This window comes from Stegodyphus dumicola, chromosome 2 (assembly GCF_044657685.1).
Source record: "Stegodyphus dumicola isolate Sdum_Otavi_A_Nest chromosome 2, ASM4465768v1".
Classification (NCBI taxonomy): Eukaryota; Metazoa; Arthropoda; class Arachnida; order Araneae; family Eresidae; genus Stegodyphus; species Stegodyphus dumicola.
This window is the reverse complement of record NC_140769.1, coordinates 212,620,581-212,636,283: the sequence shown is the minus strand read 5'-3', so window position 1 is coordinate 212,636,283 and position 15,703 is coordinate 212,620,581. Positions and strand designations below refer to the sequence as shown.

General features: G+C 32.6%; 2 protein-coding genes across 2 annotated transcripts in view; one reads left to right on the top strand and one right to left on the bottom strand.

Annotated features, from left to right (window-relative positions):
• LOC146998834 (uncharacterized) overlaps positions 1–9,189 on the top strand; it is a 188,925-nt gene extending 179,736 nt beyond the window's left edge. The window contains exon 3 of the mRNA XM_085810259.1: positions 4,028–9,189. Within this exon, the coding sequence (XP_085666385.1) occupies positions 4,028–4,136 (109 nt within the window). The 3' untranslated portion in view covers positions 4,137–9,189. The remainder of the gene's footprint in view (positions 1–4,027) is intronic.
• LOC146998832 (uncharacterized) overlaps positions 1–15,703 on the bottom strand; it is a 221,497-nt gene that overhangs the window by 86,473 nt on the left and 119,321 nt on the right. The gene's annotated exons all lie outside the window — the stretch shown is intronic.

Sequence of the window (15,703 nt, the reverse complement as noted above, 5' to 3'; positions counted from 1 at the left end):
AAATGTTGGTTTGCTTTGCGTTTATCTGAATAGTATCGTATATATAAACCTGTTGGAGACGTTTTTTTCCCACACATCGAATAGAGACACATAGTCACATAATATAAATAATCTGACTACATTACTATAGTGTAAGATGAAGCTCTACCACATTTCTCTATTACTTTAGACTGCGAAAGATTTGCTAAAGCATTACAGGATCATACTCTGAAGGATCTCGCCGTTCTGTTTCATTTTCTTCCCCCTCGAAAACGCATTATCTTAATACAATAGATTACTTTTGAAGGAATGTATTATTTGAAAACCTTGTAACTGTAAGAATTATTCTCTGACGTTATTACACAAAAAGCGGTTGAGAGCCTAATCTTTTGCTATGCGCTTTAAGATGTATAAAAGCATTTTGAAATGTAAGGCCTACAAACTGAAACGTAACTTTATCTTATTTCTGTACTATTCATTAGAGTTATATACATTCCCATCAATAGATTCTGAATGGCTAAATATTCTGCTTACCCAAATCAGTTATTTTTTTTCTCTCTTCTTTTTCTTAATTTTAAATAATCCGGAAAGTAAAGCTATAGAAAATTTCACTTCTTCATTAGAAATCTGATTTGGAATTTTGTTTTCCGAGATAAAAATTTTAATTCCTTATCTCTTTTCTCAACACAAAGATCGAAAAACGTAACATCGACATTTTGAAAACATTTGTAAACTAATAGAAGGGAAAAAGCAGAATACAATGGTTCAGCAAGCATGTAAATATCTCTATCACTTAAGTTTCAGCTATGTTTGTTATAGTATATTCAGGCGTATAAGACGCACTTTTAAAACAAAATGTAAGATGGAAATTTATGCGTGCGCTCTGTACGCCAGCTATAAAAATTTTATGTTTGGAAATATGGAAAAAGTGAGCATACGAAAATTAGATTTCTGCGTGTAATTAAATTTTTTTTCTTTAAAAGAAATAACACAGTTTATGTACTTAAAAATTTTCGTTATAAAAATTCTGTTTCATTTTCACCTTCACATCTGATCCATACTTCCATAGATCCAAGTTCCTCATATTCGGCTTAAGTTATATCTTCAAGCACATCATCGGATTCTGTTTCATTTTCGCCGTCACTTTTTCTCTGATCAACAGATAAATAATCATCTTCCGTTTCAACTAGACCGTCAGATATACCACATATATTAAATGGGTTTAATTTTATTCCGTGCTTTTATTATTTACTGACACACTATTTATGGACTGGCATGACGTATTTGGTCTCCATTTGTAACTGTTTTTTTCACCTTCACGTTTGCTCGAGTATTCCACTGACGTTAAAAATATTCTATCGATGATATATTGACATATATGTCTAATATCTGAACTGATGGCAATAATCCGCCTGGATAAACTGTCATATCTGTATAACATTATTTCAACAACATATTTGTGTTATCCGTTAGATGGAGGCTGAACATGTCTCAAAGTATTGGATTTTCTTGATTATCTGAGACAAAAGGAAGCTTTTGCCAAATATTTCTTATCCACAGTTTCACGACATTTTTCTCCGTCGATCATTTCTCTTGAATACGGATGAAAACACTTTCGGGAAACTGCACTTCTGCAAAATCTTTCTTTTAAAGATATCGATGGGATTTTAATTTCGTACGGTCGGCTAAGCAGGAGATCAGTACGGTGAGGTGAGATTTCTCGTTGGACTATTGTTTCTATGTTAACCGTTATTTTTCTTTCATATCATTGTTTATTTATCTCCTACCGTATAAAAACTACTGGAATGACATCCATATTTGCAACACGTGATAGTAATTAAATTTTTCCATATTTTTAAAAACTCATCAAAGTTTTATCTCTATATTTGCGAAGCCTTTGAAAAAATTTTGTCTTTTTTTCTCGGAGAACTGAATTATTCCGTGAAGTAAATCGAAAACACAAACTCAGTTTGCTTTAGAGTTTTCACTTCCATTTGCACTCCTTTTTTCTATTTTTAAGTCAAAGAAACGTACGCTGTTTCTTGTTACAATTAATTCATTCTAGCGATGATGGGGATTTTCTACAATGCAGTTTCCAACACTTTCGCCGACGGTAAGCTATTTCATTACTTCTTTATGCAATGCACAGTTATTCTTTGGCGCAATAATCATTGTAAAATTTCATGTTTCCTCCACTCGTGTACGAAGCACTCACGAAAACCAAACTGCATGATTTCCATTTTCTTTCGCAAACTGAATGACTTAACATTTGAAACTTGCATTGTGTTTGTTTCGTTCGGCAAAAGCCATAACTACTGCTGAAGAAAGCACTGGATGAACTACACTTCACTAAAATCAAATGTGATATCGTTAAGTCTTTGATGTTGACATCAGAACCACGGTTTCAAATGACTACAGAAAGAAGAACATGACTCCTAATTCCGCAAATTCACTTTGGTCGAAAGTGCACTCTTATCCAAATTATGTTCCTTGTTTCTCGAAGTCCTAGAATAACATTCTCTTCCACATCCAGAATGAATACAAATCACCTCCTACCTTGCAGAAATATTTTCCCCGATAATCATTTCTCCTGCGCACCACCTTATCGCTTGCCAAACTGCAATGTTTCCGCAATTGACATATTTGCTCGTGTTTCCTAAGGTATGAAATAATCAAGAAGAGCTGTTGCGGGATATGATGTTTTTGGTATTGCCAAACCACCATGTGTATTTTATTGCTTTCTTTATTTACTAAAGACCTGATGCATTGTAATTAAGCGATATAAGAACTTGATTTATATGCGATTACGTTTTCTTATACAAAATGTTCCAACAATGTACTTATGCGTTGTAATTTCATTTATTCAAAACTCAGTCTAGTTATATTTATAAAATTTTCAATAGCAAACGAATGTTTTAAGAAAACAGTTTAGACGTTTTGGGTCAAGATACTTTTCAAAAAAAGTCTAATCCAAGAGTTATTTATATGAGAAATTTTATGTAAAAACAAATGGCGCACATTTTTACGTTTGAAATTTACTGGCATATTCCATGCCAAATTTAGTAAGAGATTTCAGGTTTTTACCAGCTAAAGGAAGTCAAGGATTTCTAGAATAATTTGCAAGGTCAAGGAAGAGTTTTGTCTATTGTTAATTGATATTTTCATTTCCAAAAAAGAACGTTAAGCATTAAATTTTGAAAGAAGTTTTTTATTTTCTTTTGGCACGATGCGTAATGAGTTTACTTCAAAAAAGCTGAAAATAAAAGTACCAGTTATCTATATTTTACTATTTATATCATAATAAATAACTTACTAATTTAAAATTTAATTATAAAAAAGATTTTACTCCCACAAAAGCCGTTTTATCCATTTACGCCAGTTTGGGCACTTTTCTACTGCATATGCCTTTCATCAAATTGTACACGCTCTGTCCACAAAATATTCACTCGCTCTTTATTTGTGCAACCGTGGATATACTTCAATTAATAATCTGTTTTAAATGACGCAACTTTTTGTCTTTTCGAATAATAAACGGTTATTATTGCACAAAGTACGAAATCTGACTAATTATTTTTTCCTCCAATACCTAGACTTCTGTCTAGGTATTTGGTTATAAGAAATAAATCACAAAACAATTGACTGATGTCCATCGAAATCAGACGGAGATACTTATGTTCAAAATTATTTCATAACGAGTGCAAACTTTTTCCTCATAAAATCATGAGTGTCGGAGAAACATATGAAGAGCTAGGCTTCGTAATTTTTACAAAACAAATTATTTTAAATTTAAAAGTACCAAAGCGCAAACATTTACGTTTTTCAAAACACTTTTGTACTTGGAAGTCAATGCCCACCACAAACGACCAAGATCCGGTCTGAAATTTTGCAGACAGTGCACAGTCATCCGTTTCGAGTATCTTTCATTTTGGTTATTTGCGTATGCGATATAACCTTTTCAAATATTCTCATGCTTGTGACTCAGAATTGAATTATCATTTTAACTGATGTTTTTATGTGATGTGTAACAATAATTTTGTTTATTTTTCAGGATGAAGATTCAGGCCCCCTTTGCGCATACCGACTGTAATTTGAATAGCCAGTTTACAATAACAAGCTTAATAGTAACCGACCGTCATAGGGATGCGCCCGAGGCTTAAAGGAACGCGAATCTCTATCAAATTTGCAACTTGTGCAAATGTAATTTTGACTTTAAAATTCTTTTATTTTCCCTTTCTCGTGTCAAAAATGTTTTTCTCTTCAATATTTAACTTTAATAACGTGAAACTTTAATTTAAATTTTCCTTTTCACTATTTTTACTTTAAAAAGGTTTTAAGTTCTTTCATTTTACAAAAGTAATACTGATTTTGAAAACTATAAATATTTCCTTTTGGTTTTTTATTTTAAAATTTGCTTTTAAATGCTCACTTTATTTATTTTACAGAAATATTATATACTCTTATAAGCAAAATATATTTCTTTTTTGTATTTCCACAAATGGCATTTTTTAAAAAATATTTTACTCCTTTTTATTAAGGGGTGTTGGAAACCCTATAGCGGCAATGTTAAATTGGCCATTTTTGGATTACCTTTTCTGAAAATCTACTGTTCTTACAGGCTTGAAGGTTTTTACATAATTAAAGTACATCTATCACCTCGCGCCCTTTCCACCACGAAGGCAGGACGTCTATGCACTCGCCATAGTAGGAAAATAATCTCTATCTTTATCCTCTAATTTATTACACATAACGGTACACAATATACAATAAAACAAATATCACTAGTATAGTATACATTTAATTATATACATAATATAAGGCGTGCAAAACATTCTTTAAGTAATTTCAACTATATACATAATATAAGGCGCGCAAAACATGTTTTAAGTAATCTCTTTCCACACGGCATGGCTGCCGGTCCAATCGCTAAAGTACCAAGTCTCGTATTCACGCCACCAGCCTGCCTCGATCGGTTTTTCCGAGGAATCTCGAATTCTTTTAATACGGTGTCTTTAATCATAATATTGTTATTTCAATCCATTTCATTGAGAGTCGCGATCAAACTTTTAACTTTTGTTTTTAAACTCTGCAAAATAATTTTCCCTTCTTCAGATATTTTATAGAGATTAAGAATCACTTTAGCATGATGTAAAAAGAACAGCCATTTATCAGCTTTCGATGGTGAGTCAAACATAACTCCTTTCATTATTTTCAAATGTTTCAATAATCGTTTCCCTTGCTCTAAGAATCTCTAAGAATCTCCTATATCTTGATAAAAATAAGAACCTTAATTTCTCATTTCCATATAAAATATACTTTCTCGGTGTCTACTGGCTTTAACGCCTGACATTCGAATCATGTTATTAACAGAGATAAAAACAATTATAATTTTCTAAGTTAATATGGTTAATATATAAATTAAGAAGGACTTACCTTTGATCCCGATAGTGAAAATATCGAACGAAGAGCACAACTTGACGCTGTTAACTTTAATCATGAGCACACTGCAGTGGCACGTAACTTGACATGTTTACAACACGGTAATTCACATTACCCCTGATTTAACTTTTCACGATTTCACTAGGATGATCAACACTGATGATCCCATTTTACCACTCACTGGCTGTTAACTTTTTAGCACATCACGCTTTCACAAATCGGATGAATTTATTCGCACACATGGCCCTAAACGCGCCATTTTCTTTCGTCATAAAAATCTTCTCTCATCGTAGATCCATTCGTGAACTATCACCGAATTTCATTTTATAACTTTCAGTAACTTTTTACAACCATATTTATTTATTATTTTCACTATTTAGTGATTTCCTTTTTCACAATCTTATCCAATCGACTGCGCCGATTTGCACCTCGCGCCGTTTTAACTCCGAGGCGGGTTCGGTCATTTCTAATGCACTCGCCATAATAGGAAAATAATCTCGATCAGCTTTGAAATTTTATCCACTAATTTATTAAACAATACACAATAAAACAAATACCACTACTATACATTTAGCTTAAGTTATCCCTTTGCACACGGCATGACTGCCGGTCCAACCGCAAAAGTCACAAGTCTCGTATTCTTCCCACCAGCTTGCCTCCACTCTGTTTTCCGGCGTAACTACGTCCCTTCCTTTAACCGTCTTTAGCCCCTCGCAGATAAAATGTTCTGGAAACGTCTTTCGCTAAGGGAAGGAACATCACAATACCTAGCTGAATATCCTGAAACGAGCTTTTTTATCATTTTAAATTTTAGAGTATTTTACAGTATATTTTGTTACGCATAGTAAAATTTAGCACTGATTATAATCAAAAGCTCATTTCGGCAAATATTTGGAAGCGTAGTAAATAAGGTATAAAAATTTCAGATACCTGTGAGCAGTAGTTCTTGAGAACAGGTACTACATCGAGTATAAAAAAATCACGTTCGAAAAAGGCGATTTTATGTAAAAATTCTCAATTATCAAAGCATTCAATGACAAATTAAAGCTAGATTTTGTACAGTCCTAATTTTCATAGAGATTAAAGAATGGTGTTTTAAGAAAGCTAAAATTATAGAGAATTTGAAAATGCAAATATCAGAAATCCTCATTTTATGAAATGTTTTGGCTTTCAACACCTGTATTCTATTAAATTAATATGTTTCACAAACTATAATCAATCAACAAATGAACTGTATTCCTACACTTTTATTAAATTACACTTGTCAGCGATGCAAAATAATTGATACAAAATAAGCGAGCCATTCTACATGGCTGTCACAAACACAATTCTATCAATCAATTATCTTGTTGCCACACATAAAGTTCAAAACTAAAGGAAGAAAAGCAAAAGGAATTTACGCTGTTTGCAACAATAAAATGAAGCAAACGATACTCACATAAACAACACCCCTTCAACTATTCTATTCTTTAAAGTCCTTTCTCTTTTTTTTCTATTCTGGTAAAACTTTATATATAAATTTAATTCTTTGTCTTTTAATTTTTTATTTTATATCTCTGGTCGCATTTTTCATTAACGATTAACATTTTGCATTTTGCTTATTATTATTATATTAAAATTATGCAAAATGAACAAACAGTAAGTAATGAGATGCTCAATTAAAATCAAATACAGATTTAATGATAAAAGGGAAATTTTTAATGTCATTACAAACAAGATTTCAAGAGATTCAAGAGGCCGTTGCCTAAAAAAAAAGAAAACAATTCGTCGTTTTGAAATGAAACTTAAAAAAATATTTTCGTTGTCACAAAAACAAAACTTTTTGAAACATTACGTTATTCAAACTCTTATGTCACTTCCGAGTGTCACGTTATCTAAGATGGCATAGGTTTCGGCTACGTACCCAAGCCTCTGGCATCTCCTGAGGGCGTTTGGTTACTACACCTGTACCAAAGATAGTGAACTTCCGGTGATATCCTTCTGTCTGTACCTGAACGAAACTGGCTCTTTTTGACGGCACTCTAGCGAAACACTAAAAAATCATGATTTAAATAATTTAACTGGTATTTTAAGGACGAGGATTTAGATTAACTGCTGATGATTTTTTATTTAGGTGATCGTGAGTATATGGTTTAATGATGAAGAGTATGAATATTTGAGTAGGATGATAATAAAACTTGAGGTGATTGGGCTTTGTATCTAGGTGAAGATCTTTTATTTTGACGACGACTTCAATGATGATGATGAAGATGATACATAGGATGGTTTAAAATTTTGTGATTTGGGTGATGATGGTTTATCTTATTCTGACGATGATCATGGTGACGCGATATACATGATGGTTAAAATGACGATGTGTATTAAGTGATAATAAATATTTAGATGAATTTGATGGTGACATAGTTTTGACTGATGACGATTTTATACATGATGTGAGAGTTATTTATATAATAATTTAGAGGAGTTAGGCAATGAAGACGATGATTAAATGAGGATGAAGAAGATGATGATTTGGTTGATATTGCTTTCTATTTAGATGATCTGGAGGATTATGATTTATCTATCTCGACGATGATAATGGTGATGATGACACATACGACGGTTTAAACTGAAGGTATGATTTCGATGATGATGATTATTTAAATGATGGTTTTGAATTATCTGGTGATAATTTTAGAATTTCTTTCTTGGTTATTCAGATAACAATTTTGATGGTGATTTAGACGGTTGAGGTGATGAAGACGATGATCAAATGAGAATCATATTGTTGATGGTGGTGATTTAGATGATACTGCTTTTTATTTAGTTGATTTGAGCTATGATGATTTATCTTAATTTGGCGATATTTTCAATGACGATGATGATGATAATATATATATGATGGTTTAACATGAAGATGTGTTTTGGGTAGTTATGCTTAGTTAGATGTCTTAGATGATGATTTAAATTTAGCAGATGAAGTTGATTGGATTTAGAAGGAAATTTATATAGATGATGATTTCAATGAGTTAGATATTTATTTAGATGAAGGTATATTCATTTGATAATGATTATTTAAACAATAAGAGGGTCGTCCGAAAAATTACTTTGCCGTAAACCATAAAAACAAAGTCTTATTACCTGGAAAGCTCTATTGCAAAAGATACAGCTATATTTCTGCTACTTCTCAGCATAAGAAACATCGGAACTATACCAATTGTCATAGCGTCGGTTACCTATTTCCATTAGAGTGTCATAGAAGTCTGTCGCCTGGGAAGAAAGGAAGCCCGTCACAGTTGTCTGCAACATTTCACCTGTAGGAAAGTGTGCCCAGACAAGAACGTCTTCAGGTGCAATAACACGTGAAAGTACTTGACAGCAAGATCGGAGCCATGATGGTCAGACATCTCCCAGCGAAACGTCTACAACATACATTTTGTGGAATTCCCCGTATGCGTCCGATGTTGTCGGAGGACACCACAACACCAGCACTGAACATCCCAAGCCATTTGTTCTGAATGGCTCTTCAGATGTTCTCTAGTAAAGCGTAATAAAGATCAGCTTTCACCGGAGCACCACTCGCCAATACGTCAATGAGCAGAATGCCTTTACTATCCCAGAATACCGTGCACATCAATTTCCGTGCATAGACTGAGGATCGTCCGGCGCGTGGATCCCTGTGACGCCAATCAATCGTGAGTTGCTGGTTTCTGTGGTGAAGTGAGCTACCCACATCTCATCACCTGTAACGATTCTGTTAAATTGCGTTCAATAAACTGATTTATGTATCTGCTGGCTCTAGTTCTTTGTGTTTAAGTTTTGAGTATTCGAAATGGAACTCAAATGCAATCAATCATATATATAGATTACATATTAATTCATATATTTGAATTAAATACATATTTACTTACCGGCCCGAAACTTTCTTAACACGTTGATCGCGGCGCCGCTCTCTGGGGACCGACAGTGAACTTTCCGTGTGGCCGGCGTCGGTTCCTGGGGACCGGCACTGGAATTTTCGTTTGCCTGGCGTCGTTCCACGGGACCGACAGTATAAGTTAATAAACATAGTGTCAATAAAATGTGATCAAATTTAGCTTTAATGAAATGTATTGAAACATTCTAAACAATAATACGGCTTAGCTTTAAGGTTTAACTCGCTGCCGGCTGAATGGAAAGGACAGCAAATTCGGCGCCGAACTCAGCGTGTTAAATGGAAAGCCACCGCTCAGCCTTAAAACGCAGAGCAGTTTGATTTAAATAACCCTTGATAACACTATTCTATAACGTTCTTTGTACGTTAAAGTACATATAGCACAAGAGTGTGCAAGGAAACTAATAATTAACAAATTTATTTAATATTTTTCGTATAATGAGGATAATTTCAAACTGTAAACATAATTCTAAAAATCCATGACATTATCGAATTGAGACCTGTTTCGATGTCAGATATATCTCGTAATGAAATCTGAAATTTTTTGAAATTTAACAACTAATTTTTCGAGGTATTTGACAGTCCAATCTGTATAAGTTTCATTTATTTGTTTAAATGTTTGTAAAGTGTTATCACAGATTTTTATAAAAAAGTGTGTGAGAGATAAATGATAAAATTGATGGATAGAAATGAAGGGAATATTATGCATTTGTTCAGAAACATAAACGTAGTATTTGTGAGATTTCTCGCACAGCCAAGTTATAATTGTTTTGTTAAATTCTTTTTTTCATATTTAATTCTTTTAAATTCATTTCTCAAAGTTTGTCATAATTTATGTGACTCAACTAGGTACGGAAAATTGATTCGGAATGTAAAAGAAATATATGTATTCTGTAATATTATTTTTTGTAAAGTTTATTTTTTTTTAATTAACAAGGTCTGTAATCAATGTTTGCACTTATTTAATGCACGGAGTTCCAAGCAATTTCACTCATCATCCTACAAGCTGCAATAAACACAAAAACACAACTCTGAAAATGAAATATTCTAACAAGGATTGTAAAGCCAAAGGCATATAATTAGTCTCCTCTGTATGCTCAGATCATTCAATATGATTTCTCTCACAGCTTATACATTTTCAGATGAGTTACTCACGTTCGTTTTTAATGGTAATCAAAATATGTAAAACTGCAATTAAAAAGATTAAAATTTCGACAAATTGACTAAATGAAAAATATATTCGCTGGTCGCTTAAAATTGCTTCAACGGTACCTAGTTCCAAATTGCAAGACGGGTATTCCACACACGGATAATCGAGAATTAGTATAACATTCTACAGCAAAATAATGCAAATTCCTGGTTTTTTTCATATAATGCTTTCATGCTGTCAGATTTATTACGTCTAATGTTATAATATTATTGTAAAATTACTGCCGGTAGAAATCATTCCTTGAAAATGAAGGCCCCTTGCCACCTTCTTGATGCCTAATTTCAAATGGATAATTCAAACGTGGTCAAAGGAGAAATATTAAAATTTTCAAAAATTCGTGTTTACGGTTTTTTAATACCTAGATTTACCACTGCTAACTAATATTATGATATAATAATATATTAATAATTAGTCAAATGAAATTTATGTGGCTTCGTGTCAACCACTTGGTATTTTTAACGCTGTGTTTGAGCAAAAACAGAATATTGTTTATTTAAGCTATAATAAACATCCTACAGTAACATTTAGTTATTGTACATTGTTTTTTATCAGCACTTACGAGCTGAAGTTTCGTCTTATTAAACTATCCATATTGGTGTTTTTCATGCTCCTATATTGTTTTTGTATATAAATAATGGAAATTACAATTGGGATGATCAGTTCCATAAAACTCTCAGTATTCTGCAATCCTAACCACATGACCAATGGTGCCCCAAACATACAAGAAACAAACAGGTATTTACAAGTAGGAATGATTTTCGAAACGTTTGCTTGAACAAAACTCAAAACAAAATAAAACAAAAGGGTCGAATCAAAATGTTAATTTTTCATAAAAATGTGCAGGATAATGTTAGATGTAAAGCCATTTTTCGTTTCCCTGGCAGACGTACTAGGAAGTTTCATAAATGAAAGTTTTCTCTTTTGGTGGGATAGTGGCTGTGACCTATACATCGAGCATTCATTGGTGGACAGTACGTGTAAAATTAGAGATAGATAGAGATAAGTAATTAATAGAGTATTTGACATATATAAACTCATCATTCAGATCTTCGAAAGTGTTCAAATAGTAAAAACACGATACCGTATGCTTTCACCACTTCACTTGTGATGTATACTATGCCCATATGAGGTACTTCTCCCTGTTAGAGTTAACTAAATCTTAGCTATTGAAATATAGCATTTTCAAATTCTTTCCATTTGAATTTAACATGAATAATTTTACTCTGATCTCTCTCTTTCTTTTCTGTTTGTTTCTTACTTCTAGCCATCTATATCCAGTTCTATATCTTCTACTTGTGCCTCTGATATTTAATGTAACGGCATTTTGCTTTAGAGTAAATAGATTTAAAATAATTAAAAATTACATTCCTATTTTCAAAAAACTTTTATTAAGATTTCAAGGTAAACATTTTGATATTCGTCAAATGGAACTCAAACCTAAAATTTAATTTTTATTAAATCTTTATTCTATTTCCAGCACTATGCATAAAAATGCCCTTTCTTGTTAAAATGAAACTGATTTCAGATTTACTAGTAATGAATCAAATTGCAAATTGCTTAGATGACATTTTTCAGCTCTCAGAATACATTCCATTTAACTATGCAGTAAATCGAATGATTGTTTGCAGTTAACAATATGTAAAAAGCTGTTTGGGCCAGGTCGAGAAACAGGTGGTTTCCATCTGGAGGAAACGAATGTTTGACAATGTCTATATACTATATATAAACTAATAATTAGAAACTTCCGCGTAATGCCCTTATGAAATAATTCACTGTATATTAGAAAAGTACGAGAAACAGACGCATATTTTTTCGAATGAAAAAAATCGAAAAATTATGTGCTTACTAAAATAAAAAATCTCAGGCGAACAACAAATAAGGCCTTGTAAGGCCTTATGTGTTGTTCCTTATAAGTTATGTGAATTTCCTTATAAGGCCTATTAAATTATACACACTTTTTGCTGCTGATCATTTAAATTTATTTCTTCGAATTGCTCTTTCAAACTTGAATACCCGATTCCTAAAAGAAAGTTGCTGATTTTGAAATTACGTATACTGCACAATTTTGGTCGTGCGTTTATGAATTTTTTCTAATTTTATTTCTTTATTAGCGGAAGTACCCGATGTCAATTAAGTTAGATTGAAAGCAATGTATCTAACAACAGAGAGAACGATACCGTTGTAATCCTTCTCTAACGATGTAAAAAATACGATTCATAGTTATATATTTTTCAGTCTGGTGCGATATGCAACCCCACATAAAAAATTTCGATAGAAAAATATAATTCTCTCTCATTGTATCAGAAGCAATGTCACTAAGCTTTTAGTGATTTTCGTCTTTCTAATCAAATGGCCATAACAGCTCAAGTTCCATCCAATATTTCACCTAATTTCAACTTTAGTCGATTCAATGTCGCAAAATATTTATCATAATTGATCAGAAATCAATAACACAAACAAACACACAAACAGACATTCTTCTTTATATATATAGGTTATGTAAAATTTACAAATTTTTTTATTAACAAAATGTACGATTTGCAAGCGAGCAGTAGCAACACTTTTCGAAATAAAACAATTCTATCTCCAACGCCCGACACTGTTACCACTAGGAAAAATGAGTGCGAAAATTAGAACTTTCAGAATTTTTAATTAGTATTTTGGCTCATGAAAGTAGTTAAGATGAGTATAGTCGAAATGGCTTCCCTCGAATTTTCGGAGTCGGGAATAACGTATTTAATGTTTGGGAAAGCTATTTTTATTTCATCTTTTGTCTATTTTCGTATTTTAACAAACTCTAGGATTTGAAAGAGAGCAATGGTAACAACTTTCGAAATAAAGCAGATTTTCGTCTCCAGCTTGCGAGACTGTTGCCACTCGAAAAATGAGAAAGAAAATTATCGTTTTTCCGAGTTTTTAATTTATAGCTCTGATTTTAGCTACTTTTTTTTTTTTTTTTTTTTTTTTTGAGAAAAGTGACGTCGACCTATTCCGGGAACGATAAAAGAATTGTAGAAAGTTTGGTGGTGATAGCTATAGTAGTGACCTAGTTATGAGAGGACAAACACACAAACTTTCTTCTTTATATACTATATAGATAACAAGTATGAAACTTTCCCAAATGTAAGTATACGAACCGCGAGACTGTATTAAAATTTGCATTTACTTATTTGTCAAAAAAGAATTTTTGTTAAAATTTGACATCGCCAAAACATGAATATTTTCCTGATTTAAAAACATTTCGATAACTGGAAGTATATTACTACAAGCAACGATTGCAAAAATAAAGGTCGTGTAGGGACTTTTAAGCCGGATAAAGGATGTTGGTGTACATATACGTGAGCATATACATATACGGTTGGTACAGCTAACCTGCAATATAAAGAGAGAAGCAAGCCTACTCTTTAGAAAATTTCAATATTCTTCGGCTAAACGTTTTTGAGTTATGCGAGATACATACACACATATATTATATCTACATACATACAGAGAACACGAAAAAATCCCTTTTGAATGCATTATAAAATATATTATGAAAAGGAAGATGTCTTTATTCTGTCCGTATGAGATGTCGCACAAAAATCATCCAAATGGAATCAGATATGGACAAAATGGATATTTCCACTGAAATGTGATATTTAAAAATTTTCGTAATTATAATACTTCCTTTATATTGTAAAATACAGTAATAAAATATTACCTAAATGGGAAATCTTAAAAAGATGAGAATTAGTACCAGAATTCCACAGCTATACTTTAAAGAAGTGGTCGTAAAAAAAAGTGGTTCGCTGAGAACTTCGTTCTAAAAGTTCAAGCAATAACTAAAACATTTTCGAATAAATTGTGTGTGAAAACTGTATGTCCCGTCGTTCAAAAGTAGTGGACTGTAAATTCACTTGATGTTCCCTCAGTGTAGAACCCAAGAAACCTCAGAGTCATAATGTTGACCGAAACTACTTTATTGGCTTTCAAACATTAAGTTGGCTGAGGAACGGCGAAGAACACTTTGAAATCTCCGCCTTCAGTAGCGGCTCACCAAGTAAACTCAGGAGAACCTCGTCTTAGTTGAAACTCACCGCAACTTAAAAGCTCTAAACCCGAGCTTTACGATCCTAACAAATTTGTGTCTGCGCCTCTCCTCGGTACAAAGAGAGAAATACAATTTGCGTAACATAGAACTAAAATATTTAATCCTTTGCGGCGCACTGTACGTTAAAGTCGGAATTTCAGCAAGAAACGTTGTATTCAGTCTATTTAGTCCTAAATAAGTATACAGGTAAAATATTGTAAAAATTGCACTTACCGTTTTAATTCTGTGGGTGTTCCATGAGGTGGAACACTGCGCCGCCAGAGCTTTTAAAAGTGCGACTAAGCGAGCATTGCAGTGAAGCACGAAAATGAGTAGAAGCGTTTGCATAAGAATGAAAAAACTCTGTATTATGGCTGTATACATGGTTCCCTGGATATACACAATATTCTTGAATATATACGGATAAATGAGATACATATCTATATACACAAGTCCTATATACAAAAATGTTTATAAATTTTCCTATTTCTTAGCTTCGTGAAATTGTTCAAAGCAAGTCACACCTTTTTGATGGAAGCACAAACCAACTAAGATTAAAATAATTAACTACGATTAATATTAACAAAAAAGAAAAATAAGCTTATAATAGAGAGATACACGAAATATATCTACACAATTATTGAAAATAAACGGGAATGAGACTAAAAAGACAGCAAAAAATTCGCGTAGGTCTAAGTAAAGATGAGTCAAGCTACTAATGAAATTCCCGCCTAAAAATTGCCCCCAAAAATTTCGAGGTGCCAATATTAATGCTTTCATAACACAAAAACCACCTCGCCCCTCAATGCTGCTTTGTTTCAATTCATTCCCTCCCCAAAAAAAATCAACGGAAACAGAAAACGAAAACAACGGATGTTCTCTCCTAAGAGCACAGATGTTCTGATTAGTAAGAGCATGAGATTGCTAAAGGCGCAGTGTTCCCGCTAATGGAACACCTGGTTTTATTCAATGATTCTGCGTATGATTTTTGTATGAAAGATTAAAAAAATAATTTGGAGTACAGCCAGCAAAATTATGCCTATTTTTTCTCCAAATAAAATTTTTATATCATTAAAAAAACAGAGAAAATTACTTG